Genomic DNA, 19,318 nt, shown 5'->3' with positions numbered 1-19,318 from the left:
TCACCATAACTCCAGAATGATCATCACCATTTTTTGGAATTTATTGTCTACAATTTCAAGACTATACTATAGTAAAACATGTTTGTTTAAAACTTACTGGAACATTTGGATTTGGCGAAGCTGTTGGATCAGTCATCGCTACTACCGCAACTGAAAGCTGAACCCTCATTGCTACGGCGACTGCTATGAGACAAAATAATAAAATAATTTGTCGGTGTCTCTCGCCAAATCGAGGCAGACCTAAAATATTAATAGTATATTAATAATAACCAAAACCCTTAGTATATACAATTCAAAATGGCACCACCTTGGAAAAATATTTCTAAATTGATGCAGCGTAACTGAATTCTAGATGTAAAATGTTATATTTGTAATATATTTAGATGTTTAGTAAAGTTTAAAAAAAATGTATAATAATAATAATAATAAAATAAAATAAATAAAATTAAAAAAATTAAAAAAAAAACTAGAAACTTTTTCAAATGATAAAATTTTTGGGAGATACTTCAGCATACCAAGTCACCTAGGGCTCGATAACACGGAAAGAGTCCCACCAGAGTTCAATCCTTTTGATACCGTAGGTATCTGGGATGAGTGAATTTTCCCCTTAGAGGAAGTGTGAGCCATATGGCTAAATCTGAATAATAATAATAATTTATTTATCCTGAAAGATCATTTACATGAAATAGAATAAGTCGAATAAAAAATATAAATACTTATAAAACATCACAATTTCAGAATTAAAAGTTAAAAAGTACATAGGATTAATTATTTACATCACCCAGATATTCGCTTACACTATAGAAACAATTTTGCAATAGAAAAGATTTTAATTTACCTCGAAATTTATTTAAATTCATTTCAGATTTAATACTGTTAAAAAGATGATTGAAAAGTCTTATACCCATATAATACTGGGATTTTTCAAATCGTGCTGTATTATGTTTTGGTACTTTGATGAAGTCATTTTGCCTAGTTGAGTACTGGTGATAATCAGAGTTTAAATGAAAAGTAGTTATATTGGCTTTTATATGTAGTATACATTTAAAAATATATAATAGAACTTACTGTTAAAATGTTATATTTTTTAAAATATTGTCAACATGAATGCCTATATGGTAAATTAAAAATTAACCGAATTATCCTTTTCTGAGAGACATTTCATTCAGACTCTTGCAGCATTCACTACCCCAAAGATTTATATTGAAGGTCAAGGGAGAATAAACAATTTTGCATAATAAACATTCAATAACTGTTCCTTTTTAAGAAAACTCCTTAATTGTAATATTGCGTGATAACTACTATTTATTCTTTTGCAAACATGATTAATTTGAGATTCCCAGCTCATTTTACTATCAAGATACAAACCTAAAAGTTTGGTGGGAGTTATAGAATAAACCAGGCTATCATTTACTTTTATAGAAAACTGGTAACTTGAATTTAATCTATAGTAGAATTGCATGTGGTTATTTTAGCATGAACAATCAAAGCATTTTTTTTTACAACACTCTGTAAAATCTTCTGATATAACATTCAGTTTAACAGTTAATTTCTCGGCACTTGAAGCAGATGTAGCAATAGTTGTGCCATCTGCATACATAAATATGTTATTTGAACTGACATATCTGGGCATATCATTAATATAGCATAGGAATATTAATGGCTCCAATATTGAACCCTAAGGAACTCCAATATAAATATCACCATAATCTGATCGTGAGTCACTAAGTTTAACGAGGATCTTCCTAAAATGTATATAAGATGACAGCCATAATGAGAACTGACCCCTAAAACCAAGATTTTTTAACTTCTCTATAGCAACTCTTACGTTTATCGTATCAAATGCTTTTGAGAGATCAAAGAAAAGTGCCACCACAAAACCTTCCCTATCCAGTACGATATAATATATGCTCCGTTCGTTGGTAGATTTCGAGACCAGTTCTCTGAAATTTAGAGTAATACTAAAAAGTTGGTAATATAGAATAAATAGAATATCCTGATACAATAAGATGGACAATTATAAAAAAGTTAATGGATGGAAGTATACAAGCCAGTACTCTATCTGGATTAGATAAATTTCACATCGAAAATTTTTATGTTATTATATCCAAGCTAGTTACAGAATTGTAGAGAAGAAATGGCGTCTATGCTCTTTTTATCACACCATTGGCGCTACAGCCCAAATCGAGCCTTGGTCTCCTCCAAACTGTGCCTCCAAAATTGCCGGTCCTGCGCCGATCTTCTCCAGGTTCTCACGTCTAGCAAATTTTGCGCATCCACTGCCACTTCATCCTACCACCTTTTCGTGGTCTTTCTTTTAGTCTTGCACCCTACATTTTACTATCGCTCTTTTTGGCAATCTTCCAGTCTCCATTCTCACTACATGACCAGTCCAACAAAGTCTCTGAAGTTTAACGAATTCTGAGATCAGTGCCTCTTTGAACAGTTGGTAGAGTTCATGGTTATATCTGGATACTTCATATTTCCATACTTTATTTTTGTTAATAGCTCCAAATATCTTCCTTAGGACTTTTCGTTTGAATACTTCCAGCTTTCGTTTTGTGTCTAGGAATAATTCTATATAAGCGGCTTACATGGAACGCCCATTTGGTCAGAATAACCAACAAAGCGAAGCTTTCCCTTTGGACATGTCGAAGGGTATGTAAAAAAAATGGGGTTTGAAACCCAAACAGATGTACAGGCTATATATAATTGCAGTCAGATTTATGATTACGTATGGTGCACTAATATGGTGATCTAAATGCCAACAAAAGACCACCAAAGTGGTTCAAGATGAGATGCCAGAAAAAAAACAGCAAAAGGATACCTGAATCAAATCTGGAAAGATAATTAAAAATCACTCAGATTATAAATTACGAATTAGATTATTAAAAAAACGAAATAAATTAGAGATTAGTTATATTTCACATAATTTAATAAATGTAAATATATGTAATAAAAGTAGAAATTGTTTTGTTATCTGTTGCAATGAGATCTGATTCAATATATAGTACATAAGAAAAATAATGGACAGATAACTTAGATAAATTTTAAGCAAATATTGCGTCAAATTGAGGACAGTGAATAATAGTAAGATATCTGAAAAAAATGAAAAAATGTGTTGATCATGCTGTATTTTTATCAGTAAAAAATAACTTAACACATTATCCAATATACATTAGTAAAACTAGTTATTACCTTTGATTTTAAAAATTATATCTTATCAAACTGATATAATAAGGAAATAATTAGATATACTAATGAATAATAAAAACACAAAATAATAAAAGGTATGATTATTGCTGTGTATATTCTAAGGAAATATATTTTATTTTCAGCTTCACATAAGTTTGAATTAGTTAGAGCCATGTTAAAATATATTTAGTTTTCTATTACTATCATTCTACTACTATCAAACCGGCTAATATCTGAAATATATATAATCCACAAAAACCTTGATTTTATGTTTTTGAAGCCTATAAAATGAAGAAATCCCCCAAAACCCGTAAAAAAATAGTTTTTTGGATTTTTGAAGATGGTGCAGACGCTGAAGATGAAAAATGGTGAAATCTAAAAAAAATCGGAAATATATTTTTTGATTAAATATATAAAATAAAAAAACTTGGACCTGTAGCCACCTCAAAAAAAGGTTTACGCTTTTTTGGAAGCAAAAAATTAATTTTTAGGTTATGTAAATAGATAAGTTTTGTAAAAGCCTCCACTATGTGTGTGAATTTTTTGAAATTATTAAATTGGGGGAGTAGGGGGTCTGGGAGGTGCGACAGGTTAAAATGAAGCTGAGCCTTATTTTTGATCACATAGAACTTAAATAAATGAAAACAATTTCATTCTGGGAGGGGAGGATTTTGTATATCTTAACGGTGGTACCCTTTTCTCTTATCTTTAGGAAATACTTTGGGTAAGTCCGTGAGAGTTGGACCACATTTCTTTGGACTCTCACTAAAATTATATTTGTCAACTTATTAACATTATTATTTAAGCGTTTGGTAAAGAATTTAGTTTTATACCCTTAATAGTTTATTTTCTAACTTAATATTATTAATAAAGGCTACATTGCATTTTTTCCAAAACTTTGCATGGTCCATCTCACCCAGACGTGTATGGGTGAGATGGACCAGTAGCTTGGGAGAGATGGACCAGGGGTAAAAAGTAGGATCAATGACTACAAACCAAGTATAAAAAAATATGTATGTGTTGCTTGTGTGAGTCCATTTCAAAAGGTAAAAGAAATAATAAGTTAGACTTACTCACAATCAATTTAATTTAACTATCCAGACGACCGGTTTCGCTTTCTACAATATGCAAAGCATCTTCAGGTCTCGATACAAAGTTAAATAAATGATGCCGGTACTCTATTAATTGATGGGTGAAAGAACATGGTTCAAACTAACCTGTATTGTTGATTGGAGAACTTAAGTCTGCTATTGTAATTGTTTGACAGTAAATGGGGAAGTTCTTGAGGAGACAGATTTTATCCAATGAAGCAGAGATAGGTGTAATGTAATTGTTTGTTTGATGAAAGTAATGTTCTATACCATTGAGTTATTTAAAAGTTATTTATATTTATTCTAGAGATATATTTATGAAATGTGTGTTATTTATTGAGATTTTATTTTAGAAGGTGAAAGTTGTGAGACAATGAATGAGATTAGATGTACAAATTGTGTGGTTGTGCAATTCTATCAACTTGTAATTATCAAATTTCTTTGATAAAGTTCTGTTGTAATATGTGGCAAATGGTTGTAAAGTCCAATATTTAAAGTTAAAAAATTAAAAATTAAGGACACTTTAAGACACACAGAAAACACACAGAAAACATACAGAAAACACTTAAAAAGGGGGGGACGAAAGACACATTAAATTTAAAAAGGGGGAGGACTTGAAAGCACTACTTACTTGGAGACAATGAGTTTTTTTTTTTAATATATATCTCTAGAATAAATATAAATAACTTTTAAATAACTCAATACAGGTTAGCTATTATTATTAAGTCTTTTCCGTCAATTCCTGTTTTCTTTAGCACTCCAATAATTTGTTTATTCCTGACTCTATCGAAAGCCTGTTTGTAGTCAATCAGGCATGCAAAAACATTACAGCTGATATCTCTACATTTCTGAAGCAATACCTGCACGCTAAATAAAGCGTCCCTCGTACCAACGGCGTTAACAAATTCAAACTGATTGGGCGCAATTTGTTTCTCGCATTTCCGGTAAATTCTTTTGTGGATGACTTTTAAAAACAGCTTCAGCAGATGGTTCATTCGGCTTATGGTCCTATAGTCTTCACAAACTTTTGCTCCTGGTTTTTTGAGCAATGGTGCGAACTCCGATTTGAGCCACTCTACTGGTATTTTTTCTGCCTTGTATATTGCATTAAATATTTCAGTTATTATTTTTATTTGTTCTGCATCTAATAGCTTCAACAGTTCTGCAGGAATTTGATCAAGTCCCGGTGCCTTTCCATCTTTCATTTGTCTGACGGCTGCCGTTATTTCTTCTGATAGGATTTCGGGACCTGAATTTTCTTCAATGGTGGGCTCTTGTATTGTTCTAAGGTCATGGAAAAGCTTCTCCAAGTATTCTTCCCATACTTTCTTCTTACCTTCTTTGGTTATTTAGCTATTTCCTTCACCTTTCGATGAACATTGAAGCTATCATATCATATCAGAAATTAACTTGCTAAGAACTATCATGATGCAACTATCAATCGTAAGACTTTTCAAGATAGCTCTTAGTCACCGGCAGTTATTTTGATTACTTACACTTCGTTATATTCTTAGCATTAGGATAAGGCAAATAATGGAGAGTTTTAAATTTTTTTAGACTGAACCAGGCTACAAAAGATGACGAGCATTGCATATTCTAACATACAATGCCAGGATTATGCCTAAAAATCCAGCAATTAAAATAGGGTCTTATTAGTACTAGGAAGATTATTACAAAACTGAACAAAAGGGACAAACTTTAAAATAATTCAGACCTAGGTTTCAGTTCTCATATCGATAAAGAAGTGGATATATTCTATGAATATGTTACATATGAAGTCAACAATTCAAAAGTTTACTATGCAATAATAATTATTTCAATAAGAAAATAGAGAAAATAAATAGAAAATATTTCAATAGAAGAAGATAAAGAAGAATTAGTTATGACTTGTCACGGAAAATTATTTTTACATAATGAATACAGTCAAAAAAATATCTTAGTGGATATGGGATTTACAGGTTAGTCATTAGAAATTAAATAATTTACATATAATCTAATCAAAAATAAGTTATCTAAGTATATTACATCATAAGTTTTCTGTAGATAGTGACGTCAAGTTGTGGGAGAAAAAGTAGTACTAAGAGTGAAGAGGAAAAGAACTAAACTTATACTATGACAAAACCTAAAAAATGAATATTCTCTAGATATGCACATTATGTGGAGAATGGCCTTCGCAACCTATAGAGTATAAAGCAGAAGCACGTAAATAATAAAGTATTTGGTGTTCTGAATGATATGATAGAAAACATTTGTAGTAAACAAAATAAAAGTCATCCAATAAAATAAGTCAACACAATATATTCGAATCGTATGGTTTTACAATGCACGTTAATTCTACTACACGAATTACTAAAACAACATCTACCATAATTGATTATATTGTCTCAGATTTCTCATCCCTTGATGTACCTTCTACAATTATTAAATCAGGATTCTCTGTCCTTTAAGCAGTATATACCAAGTTTAACATTCTTAACAAACAATCCACGAAAACCCAACGGTAAGGTAGGATTTTTTCAGACCAGAACTTTCGTAAATTCCAAAATTTGTGCTTGACTTCTGGATCGCACTTTCCCTCTGTGGACGTGGACTATAATTTTAGTAAATTTTTAGATAAGCTTGTCTGTATTTTTAATAAGGCATTTTCTTTAATAAAAATTAAGTAAAAACATCACAAACCCTGGACTACCAAGGGTATCCGCATAGCAGCCAAGAATATGCATTTACTACTGTACATCAAGAAATTTACTACCAATGTCTTTGTCACTGAATATATCTCCAAGTACAGAGGAACCTATCTAAAACTTATCAAAACAGCTAAAAAAATGTACCATGAGAATCGTCTGGGAAGCTCTAAATATGTTGCAAGGGAAACTTGGTCAATAATAAACGATCTTCGAAATAAAACTAACACAGTTCAAATATTTTCTCTTCCAATCCATGAAAATCTAAATAAATACTTCGTTAATGTGAGTAAAAATATAACATCAGCTATTTTACCACAACAATATCCTATTTCCTGTCTCCCCAATTCAAAAAAGGTCTCTAATTCATTCTTTATAAGACCAGTTGATAAATCTGAACTGATCCAATCGATCAGTAGTATCAAAAGCAAATTTTCCTGTAGTACTGATGGACTATCCATAAATTTTTTTTAAATCTCACAAATAATATGTTAAAAGTCCTGGTCTTACTAATTAACGATTCCTTTGAAAAGGGTATATTTCCAGAGTGCCTAAAGACTCTGCCATTATTGTTCCTCTTCATAAGGATGGTGATAAATCTAATGTCTGCGACTATAGACCTATTGCCTTACTACCTGTCCTATCCAAAATTATTGAGACACTTATAAAAGCCCGACTTATGTCCTTTCTCGTTGAAAACAACAATTTATCACAAAGTCAGTTTGGCTTTATATCTAAATGTACCAGCGATGCTATGTTTTCTGTACTACTTGAGGTCTATCAAGCACTAAACAATAATCTTTATACTGCCACTGTTTTTTGTGTACTATGCCAAAACTTTTGATAGTGAAAATCATGACATTTTGATAAAAAAACTAAATTTATACGGAATTCGAGGTATTTCTTTGAATTGGTTCCAATCTTATTTGAGGAATAGCAAACAACTAGTTCGATCAGATGATACTGACTTTAGTCACAAAAGCATTGTATGTGGAGTACCACAAGGTTCAGTACTGGGTCCTCTACTCTTCCTTATCTTTATAAATGACATCACTAACTTAAAAATCGATGGAAAATTTTTTTCTTTTTGCTGATGATACCAGTATTACCTGAAAGAACTCTAATATTGCAACGCAATTATAACTTCTGATCTACTTAAAATAAAAACCTGGTCCAACTCTAATTTACTCTCTTTTAACGTGGATAAGACAGTAGCATTATCCTATGAAGGAGCTCTTTAACCCTTGCTTCTTAATAACAGCCAGATTAGTATAATTGATTCTGTAAAATTTCTTGGTATTTTTATAGACAGCAACCTTAAATGGTCCCTTCATATCAATTTGTTAAGTAAGAAACTAGCCTCAGCCTGCTATGCAATAAGATATGTTTCGAACAAAATCAATTCAGCATCTTCCAAAATAACAGACTTTTCTTTATTTGAGGCTCATCTTCTATATGGCCTTCCTTTTTGTGTTCTAGTACAGCTGCCCAATCTGATGTTATTTTTAAATTACAAAAAATAGCAATACTGTATCTTTTTGGCCTCAGTACAATAATACATTGCAAAAGCTACTTCAAAAATCACAGGATTTTAACTCTTCCCTCTCTATATATTCTAAAAACTGATTGCTTAATTAATCGTAAACACCTATATGTTTTTCCAGCAAGACCTAGTCATGACTACTCCACTAGAAATTCAAGCTTTTATGTGTATTTACCGATCCCATCTACTGAGGTAGTAAAGAAATCTATATTATATTCGGCAAAAAAATTATAAAACCATCTCCCTTTGCAACTTAAATCTACAACTTCTTTCCTTCTTCTTCTTCTTCTTCTTCATCTAGCCATTCACGTCCATATCTGACATAAGCCTCTTTAAGTCTTCCTTTCCATTGTTTTTTATTGTACGCTACTTGTAGCCAATTTTTCCCGGCAGTCCTTTTCAGATCATCTGTCCATCTCATAGGAGGTCTGCCTCTGGGTCTTTTGTGTTGGTATGGTCTCCAGGTTAAAATTGATCTGTGCCATTTGTTTAGATTGCTCCTAGCTACATGTCCAGCGTATTCCCATTTCAACTTTAATGATTTTTGCACCACATCGGTGACTTTGGTTTTCTGTCTTATCCATGTGTTTCTTTTCTTGTCCTTAAGTGATATACCTAGCATTGCTCTTTCCATCGCGGGTTGAGTGACTCTAAGTATATTCATATTCTTTTTTGTGATTGTCCATGTTTGTGCCGCATAAGTTAATATCGGAATAATGCATGCATCAAAAACTTTAGATCTAAGATGTAATTGAATTTGTTAATTTCTGAGTATATAGTTCAGTTTATCGAATGCTGCCCAAGCTAACTTTCTTCTTCTTTTTATTTCTTCAGCTTGAATTTCCCTATTTAGTATTATTTTTTGTCCTAAGTATATATATATTCTTCAACTTTTTCTATAACTTTATCGTTTATTATTGTCACGGTGTCTTCGGAGTGCATGACTTTTGTTTTGTTTAAATTCATTTTCAGTCCTATTTTAGAAGATTCGGTATGTAGTTCTAAAAGCATGGTTTGCATTTCTTGTAGGTTAGTAGCTATCAGGATTATGTTATCTGCAAATCGTAGATTACTGAGGTAGCGGCCATTGATGTTTATTCCCTTATATTTCCAATTTATTTTTTTAAAAACGTCCTCCAAAATAAGGTGAACAGTTTGGGTGATAAAGTATCTCCCTGTTTGACTCCCCTGTTTAATGGTACAGGGTTCGTGTGTTCATTTTCATTAAGGTAGTATGTAGCTGTAGCTTGGTTCATAGTTTCTTTTATTAAGTTAATATATCTGCTGTCTATTCTACAATTTTGCATTGCGTTTATTACGGCCGTGTGTTCTATGGTATCGAAAGCTTTTTCGTAGTCTACAAATGCTAGGAAAACTGGAAACTTGTATTCGTTACATTTTTCTATTAATATTTTTGTGGTTAACACTTCTTTCCTTAAGTTCCGTAAATTGACAAAAGCCTAACTATCTGAAAGACGTTATTATTTAGTGGAAGAATTTCACAACGAATAATTAAGAAAATACAGTTCGTTTAGGTACAAGTAACAAAGTATTTTTTATTATATATTTGGGTATCACATGCAGCAGCTTAAACTTATTCGTAAACTAGTTCGTAAGGTTTTATTATGCAATTTGCAATATAGTGAAATTTTGCAATGGATTGTATATTTTATGTTTTATTCTGTGATATTGACGTTTTGTGTAATTTTAGTAAATTTTAATTGTTATTGTTATTATTACTTTTTTTTAACTTGTATAAGCTTTGTCCATAAAATTGTAAAATTTTCAGTGACAATAAAGCATATTTCTATTCTATTCTATAATAAATTATTAATATATTGCCTTTAAGAACTTTGATGTTTTACTTTAAATATAATAAACTTTATATGAAATATCATAGAAATTTTTATTTGTTTGAAAGGCCCTTTAATACCATTATATATGGAATATATTATCGTTCATATATCAACCGTGGCTTCGCTAGGTTGCCCCCATTTGAAATTTCCCATTGGCGATTACTCTGGGGCATAAATCAGGCTGAATTTAAGCTATGGTCTAGGTTATGTTAGCTTCGAGAGCGGTTATGGTTTTTAACTTATTTGCAGAGACCTGCGACTTAAGAAAACCCCACTAGACAGAGTTTGTGTGGAACGTAGTGCCTTCCTGTTGTAACCACATGTCATTTGTGACTATATGTTGAATGCAAAACTTCTATAATGAGTTAGAGATGCTAGTCTACTAATAGTGATTTGAGAAGCGCCGAATATTCGGCAAAAGATGTGTGCATTTGGCGCGTGACAGGATACTTGTCTTAATGCAATGAGTGAGGAGCAAAGAATTGATTTTATTTGAAAACTATTCATCTTAATCAGACGTCAAACCATACGATTTATCTATCGTCTTCTGTCAGTGGTGTATATGGTGAGTTGCTGTTCTCAGAAGCAGGTAGTATTTATGAAGAAAAGCACACTTGTTTACTGTCAACAAATAATGCTCAACAAAATGTTGTTATTCATCATAACTTCATCATACATACATAACGTAATCATCTGTGATTCAAATTACATAATATTTTTAAAGATTATATGTTTTTCCCATGATTTGGTATTCCTTATTCGGTCGAAAAACATGCATTATCCAGTGTTATCATTAGTACATATCATCCAATTCGTCCTAAAATAAATTGGTAATAATGTAATTACAGTGCTCGCCGTTGGCGGTGATTGCCTGGCCAACGTCGTTCTCAAAAAAATATACTCCTCTGGATTGGTATAATTCCAAAGTCGACAATTCTGTGTGTTGACGAACTCATTAATTAAAAAATGGACCTCATCGCGGAAGATAATTTTTGCAGCATAATAAGATGGAAGATGGAATTCGATCTATGCTGCATATCTTTTTAAAGGTGCTAATTACTTGTATCATGGATGTTTGTATATTTAAATAATTTTGTAGATAAACCGATAATGTGTACCAAATATTAAACAAAACGTCTTCAATAAAAAGATGAAGTAGCTGATATCCTTTCGTGTATTCTTCAACTTTTGACGGAGAACCCTCCACTATCATAGTGAACTACATTTATTATAGAATTCAACAGTCGTACTCATTTCTCCGGTATATATATATATATATATATATATATATATATATATATATATATATATATATATATATATATATATATATATATATATAATATAAAGTTTTATTTTGAGGTTGCAGTCATTAATAGGGCAGGAAAGTAAAACTCTTTGTTCTTAAATCAAGCTTTCGCAAAATTTATTTGCTTCTTCAGGATATGCTAAAATATGGTATTAGTAAATACAACGAAATTAGAACTAAATAGCATTGTATAAAACTAGTAAAAAAACTTACAACATGAGGTTAATCCATTAAATTTTCAAATTTGCAAAACATTAAAACTTAACTTATTTTATATATATATATATATATATATATATATATATATATATATATATATATATATATATATATATATATATATATATATATATATATATATATATGAGCTTTGAGCTTTCGAAAATGTTTATTTTCATCATCAGGAAAAACTGAAATAAAGTTCGACTGTTAGTATAGCATCCTCGAAAAATATATTAAAGGGAGTAAAGGTTTTTTTAACTTACGTTATTGAGATTTGTCTTTGATGGATGTTTTACTAACAGGTGACAATTTTACGCACCACTCATTGATTGAGTCAAATATTAAAAAATACATGGTTTAAAAGACCAAATTGACAAATTCTTATATACACTGACACATAAGAAAAAGACAATTAAAAACAATTTAAAAGACACGTATGGCGGCCAACTATGATATGTAAGGTTAATAGTAAATGTCATTTCTGAAGATTGTAAATGACACCACTTCTTCTTTTATTTTTCTTTTTCTTATGTACTACTACTGATAGAATACAAATCAAAATACCAGAAAGTTGTTTGAAGTTAAAAAACTAAAATTGTATACTAAATACTTTAAGATAGACTGAAAGTTGGAACATTACAATGAATCATTTGCTGAGGCATCATTGGAATAGAGAATGGTTATCCAAATATAATAGGTAGGAGTAAATGGTGCTTAATTGATTTATACTCCTTTTGTTCATTGCATTCATTCTAAAAAATGAATGCCATTTCTAAGAACAGTATTTTAGTATAGTTGGGCTCTGTAGCTAAAACTCTGACCGATTCATAATTCATATTATGATGTTCTTTGTTAACATGTTCCAAGATGTTGCAAGAGCAGATCTTTCAGGATATAATCTGCTATCACTCCGGTGACTAATTAAACGACTACCTAAATTGCGTGAGGTTTGTCCCACATGTACCAAATTACAGTTGTTACATGGAATTTGGTAGACAACGTTGGAACAATCCTGTCATTCTTATCTTTAACTTTAGAAAATATAGATCTTAAAGTTAATGAGAAAGACTATTTTTAAGTTGGTGGTATCCTTGAACAATCTTGCCAATCTGGGTATTATGTCTTTAACATATTTTAAAGAAGTATATAAGCAATTCGCTTTCGGTTCTCCGCTTGTGACAATAATTTGCATCTCATCATTTTGGCGTACTATGTTAGGGGTCAAACTGAATAATATCTTGGTGACTAGGTGTTTTGGGTACGAATTGTTGATAAAAAAAGTTATAAAGGATTCTCAGGTTCTTCTGATGAAAACAAGGATCACTGATAGCTGTAATTCTAGCCTTCATTTGCTTCAGCAAATTGATTTTTATTGAATGACTATATGACCAATAGTTAAGAAAACGTCCAGAACTATGAGGTTTTCTATGCCAGTCGATTCTCAGGGAGTTGTTATGGGTTCTGATGAACCGTGTATCAAGAAAGGGGACTGAGCATAGATCATCCTCATGTTCGATTTTGAACTGTAGTAGAGGGTCATAACTGTTAAATACCTAGAGAATTTCTGTGGAATTATTACTAGGAATAACAAAGATTGAGTCATTCACATACTTTTTTACAAGAGCAATATAGAAGAAAAATTCTAAGATCACCATATACAGTAAATGATCCATCACATAAAAGGCCAAAATGGGAGAGATAGTACCTCCCATAGGAGTTCCTTGTGTTTTTCTAAACACAGTATTATTGAAAGTGAAATAGGTGTTGTTGAAAAGAAATGAGATGAATTTTTTGAAATAATAAAAGCTGATATTTGAATTAGAACTGAAGAAATTCCAATTGTTTTCAATAGCTATTAAAGCTGCATCTAGATGTACATTAGTGAACAATGAGACTACATCCAGACTGTCAATAACATAGCCTTCAGGTAACTGATAGTTATTGAAGTTGTTAAAAACATCGAATGAATTTTTAATGTAGTATTCGTTAGACACAAATATGCATTGGTCAATATGTCAGTCAAAAAGGATGCTTATAAATTAGTAGGAGCACCAATACATGCAACAATGGGACGCACTGACAGCTGTGGTTTATAAATCTTAGGTAAAGCGTAAAATTTGGGTATGCTCCTTTATAACAGGTTAATTTTTTCTTTGTAACATCATCTATTTGTCCTGAACTGCATAATTCCTTGATGAGGTTGTTACATTTGGTTTGAATAGTAGTATTTGGATCTCTGTTTAATCTCTCATATACATTATCAGAATTAAGCAATTCGAGACATAGTTTTAAATATCTTTGCTTTTCCAGAACTACAGTTAAATTACATTTGTCTGAAGGCATGACAATAATGTTACTGTTTCCATTAAGAAACTTACGAGTTTTATGTAACATATTTCTGAAAAAATTAAAGCTATTTTTGTTGTTGTTTTTATGTAAATAGTCAGTTGTGATGTACGTAGATTTAGCTATAAGTATATCCCTCTGCTGTGCATCAGTAAGAGAATGCATAATTGTTTCAACGTCAGCCAACATATCCTTGATAGGGATATATTTTCCTACGATCGGTTCTATAATGAACTTTGGACCCAAAGACAAAAATCTAGAAATATCATATGGTAAAGCTACATTGTAAAGGTTCTTAATACAACCTGGCTTTGTCGTTAGCTTTAAGTTCAGCTCAAGATTGAATTAAGAACCTTTCCAATGTAGCTTTACCAGGTGATATTTCTAGATTTTTGTCTTTGGGTCCTAAGTTTAGTATAGAACCTATCGTAGGTAAAGATATCCCTATCAAGGATATGTTGGCTGACGTTGAAACAATTATGCATTCTGTCACTGATGCACTGCAGCGGGACATACTCATAGCTAAATCTACGTACATCATAACTGACTATTTACATAAAAACAACAACAAAAATAACTTTAATTTTTTCAGAACTACGTTACCTGAAACTCGTAAATTTCTTAGTGAAAACACTAACATTATTGTCATGCCTTCAGACAAATATAATGTAACTGTAGTTCTGGAGAAGCAAAGATATTTAGAACTATGTCTCGAATTGCTTAATTCTGATAATGTATATGAGAGATTAAACAGAGATCTAACTAATACTATTCAAACCAAATGTAGAAGTTTCTTTATTAAAGTTTGTCCTGATATTCTTTAGTTTAAATAGATTTACTGTTATTGTGCGGAAAACACCTAGTAAGACAAATTTATGCACCGCCGAAGAAATTGTAAACTCATTATTTTGTATTATTTTAATCAAATCTTATCTTATTGTAGATAACATGATTAATACATATTGTTAACAAATCTAATTAGTCCATTAATTTAATAATTTAATCTGTTTTTTATTATTTTAGAGGAATTATTTTAAGATTGTTTATCTAAAGTGCGCAAAATAACTTAAATTAATTATGAAATAAATATGTCCACGAGCTAGAAATTAAGAGAATATTATTTATATACATTTTTTGCTTAAATGTCTGTACATTTTGATTTACACTTTGTTCCAAAATATTTCCTCAAAAACACATAGAACCTTTAGCAAAATCTTCATTTTGCTTTGTACATTTCACTCATTTTAAAGGCATGGTATATGAATAAGCAGTAGGTATCAAGTAAGAACATAATGTGATTATCCAGAATTCTGTATTCTGAAGCTCTAGAGTGTTTTTGAGTATCGGACAGAAGGATATAAAGTTTGATTTTGGGATACCGTAGAATGGTTGTGCTCTGATAAAATCGGTGAAATTCTAAAGTTCTTCTTTGGCAATACTTTGATCAAGCTCATTATCAGGAGTTTATTTAAGATATACTTAGTACTCAGGACAAAGTTATTTTATTGCGGTGTTAGTTAGTTTTTTAGGAGCTGTTTGCAATTATTAAAGTAATTAAACATAAAAAAAAACTAATAGAATATCATCATCAGTCTGGCTTTACAACCCTGCCTAGCCTCCTCCTCAATAATTTCTCTTCAGTCATCCCTATCCATAGCCTTTCGCCACTAAGCGTGTATTCCCGTATTTGAAAACACGAATACAACAGTACTTACGTAATAATAAGACAAACAGAAGAGAGGACATGCTAAAACACAATTTTATAGAAGAGAATGTAATAAAATTGAGCACCATGAAAAGAAACATGATACAATTCACCTGCACAAGCAATTAAAAAAAAAACAAAAAAAACACTATTCAAAAGCTTAGAAGACGAAAACGTACACAGAATATTAGATATCAATGAATGGGTAAAAGAATGGAAAAATTACATTTCTGAATTATATAAGGATCAAAAACAAGAACAGTATACAATGATTGCCATAATTAGTTCAGCTGCAACAGAATGTGAGGTTACATGTGGAATATATCTGACTTGGCTATTAAGAAGTCAGTACTTAAATACTAAAGTTTTTGGGAGAAAATCGGATTAAAGCACTGTATTGTCCCTTCTGCAGAATATATGACTTATTGTATATTACCAGCTGATTGGCTTAAGTCTTAAGCTTAGTCTTTCTGTGAGTAACATAGATCAGAATTTACAGGATATTATGGGAGATATTTAGTTATACTCGTTTCCGATTTAGGAGTGATTTGGGTTCAAGAGAAGCGCAGTTGCTTTTGAAAAGGCTGCTTTTGAGAAGGTCCTATATAGCCAAAACTATTGAAACCAGCTGGATTGGATTTACAAATAATTACAAATCTATACTGGCATCAAGTGGCAAGAATAAAAGTTGAACAAGGACTGTTGAATGAAATAAATATAAAAAGTGTAGCGAGACAAGGCTATATACTCTTGTCTCTAGTCTTTAACTTGTATTTAGATGAAATATTTAAGGAAGCTTTAATCGACATATCAGAAGGTATTACTGTAAATAGTTTAACCATGAACAATAATAGATATGCCGACGATAGCCTATTGTTGGCTAATTACACTTAAGACCTTCAAAATCTAATTAATAAAATAAACCAGACCTCCGATCTGTATGGAGTAAAACTCAACGTTAGGAAAACTAAATATATGATAGCTAACAAAATTAGATACAGGATGCCGGTGAAAAAAATTCGGAGATTCCGTACTGGATAGAGTAAAGAAACTCGTGTATCTCGGAAGATTCAGCTGAAGGGAATGAACCCAATCTATATTTGTAAAAATCAGAAACGTACTTTACTGACACGGTCTTGGTATTGATCTATGAGTTAAAATGACACATTGCTACAACTTTAGCAGTAGATATCTGGAGCCAGTGCTCGAACGAAGTGCCAGTGCCAGACGAAATGTAAGCATGGCATAAGCATGAGCAAGTTAAGCGATGCTTAAACGCTTAAAAACCTTTAAGATGTGGATATACAGATGACTACTAAATATAATCTTGGTCGACAGAGTTAGAAATGAAGAGATCGTTAGACGGCTGAACCAAACAACACAACTGGTCAATATAATAAAGAGACGCAAACTGGAATACTTAGGTCACATAAGACACTCTAAAAAATATGAACTTTTACATCTGAGCATTCAGGGAAAGATCCAAGGTAAACGCGGTCCTGGTAGAAGAAGAACATCATGGCTGCAAAATCTAATCCAATGGTACGGAAAATCGACTACATAATTATTTAGAGCGGCTATCAATAAAGTAGCGATTGCGAATATGCTGGAGAATGGGATATTCAACGATCGATAACGGTCATTGAACTAAAAGAAGAAGAAGAAGAATGAGCAAGAGTTTAAACAAATGATAAAAATGTTGAAAAAAATTTAGAATCAAGGAAGACAGTGAATAATGGGAATAATCGACATGTTTTTAAGGAACCTTGCTAAATGAAAATAATATAGGAATCAAGAAAGTAAGACTCAATACATAATTGTGAGAGGTAGTACAAAATTTCGTAAAAAGTTACACGGATGAAAATAAACGAACGTTAGTTGAAGGAATACAGATTTGAAAAGTTAAAAGAATTTATCTATTTGTGAGTCAGATTAGAAATGGGTATTTACAATGAATTGTAATAATTAGATTTAATTTAGTGCAAATCAAAATGGCCAACAATATATAATTAAGAATACTTTTTATACGATTAACAGTCAAGACGTAATTTTAAAACTTTAAATAAGAATGCCCATAAATAATAGTCTTTACAGTTACAGTCCTTAGCAATAAAATAAAAAATATAATGTCTATATATATATATATATATATATATATATATATATATATATATATATATATATATATATAAATATATATATATATATATATATATATATATATATGTATATATATATCGTATGAAACGAATAATTACAAGCAAACACTAGCTTATATATATTCTTCTTACCAGGTTTATTGAGATCTGTTGTATTGCTCATTTTAATTTTTTTAAATATCACCTACTGTAAAATGTGTCACACATAGTCTGTAACTTGTCATACTATAAAAGTTGATTTTAGATCGCAGGGAATCATCAAACGTAAGATAAAAAGTTGAGATATCTAAACAAACGTAGATTTTTCCTGAAGTATCTTTTGTTTTAATAATTGATATTCACGATAATAACTATCAAGAATAAAAGGAGAACAATATGCCGGCGTGTCACAAATTCTTCGGTTTTTTTTTTAGTCAAGGCAATTAATTCAGTTTTAATTGTTTGTATCAATACGCTTAACAAGATTAACAAGCATTTGGCAGTGTTAGAAGTAGAAAATTTAATCATAAAAATCTTTCCTGATTTTTGCTTTATTGTTAAAATTTTGAATTTTAAGTTCTGTTGTATCTTTTCCATCCTTTTCATATCGTGTTTTACTTATAATATAACTTTTGTTATAACTTTTTTTCTTATTTCTTTCAGTCATTATTATTTTAGGTAGTTCCATCTCTGGTATTCTTTGGTTCCTCAACTATCCCAGTATTTGCTTCTCTCTGTGTTTGTTCCGTAACCCATATCACAATTCTATATCTTTCTCTAAATATTTTTTGTAAAGACCGACTTTTTCCTACATTTGAATCATGACTTGTTATATTCTGCCTATGCCAATACTAATAGTGTGTGGCGAATTAAACAAGCAATGGTCTATTACGCGATAATCAATAATAATTAAATTAATATCGAATATATTTGCAGATAAATAAACTTTAACTCATAGATGCAAAGAGTAATCAAATTTTAAGCATTAAAAGAATCAGCTACAAAAATGGGTTTAATAATAAACACCAACAACATGAAGTATATGAAAATAAGCACCCAACCACAAATCCTACGACTACTCGTCATATAAAACGACGTCATCGAAGCAGTGAACGAATTGGGAGCGCTCTTTAACACTGAAAATATTACTACCGCAGAGATAAACCGCAGAATTTGCACAACCTGCAGATGCTATTTTGGACTTAATCTTCTCCTTAAATCCACAATTA

General features: G+C 31.0%; 1 protein-coding gene across 1 annotated transcript in view; it reads right to left on the bottom strand.

The window, feature by feature from the left end:
• Positions 1 to 18,388, bottom strand: part of LOC140443428 (putative inorganic phosphate cotransporter) — a 46,289-nt gene extending 27,901 nt beyond the window's left edge. The window contains exons 1-2 of the mRNA XM_072534682.1: positions 18,243 to 18,388; positions 98 to 240 (exon numbers count right to left, since the gene is read on the bottom strand). Of these exons, the coding sequence (XP_072390783.1) occupies positions 98 to 240; positions 18,243 to 18,273 (174 nt within the window). The 5' untranslated portion in view covers positions 18,274 to 18,388. The remainder of the gene's footprint in view (positions 1 to 97; positions 241 to 18,242) is intronic.
• Positions 18,389 to 19,318: the final 930 nt, after the last annotated feature.

The sequence above is a fragment of the Diabrotica undecimpunctata genome, chromosome 6 (genome assembly GCF_040954645.1).
Source record: "Diabrotica undecimpunctata isolate CICGRU chromosome 6, icDiaUnde3, whole genome shotgun sequence".
NCBI classification, from domain to species: Eukaryota; Metazoa; Arthropoda; class Insecta; order Coleoptera; family Chrysomelidae; genus Diabrotica; species Diabrotica undecimpunctata.
The sequence above is the reverse complement of the archived record's forward strand: the minus strand, read 5'-3'. Positions and strand labels throughout refer to the sequence as shown.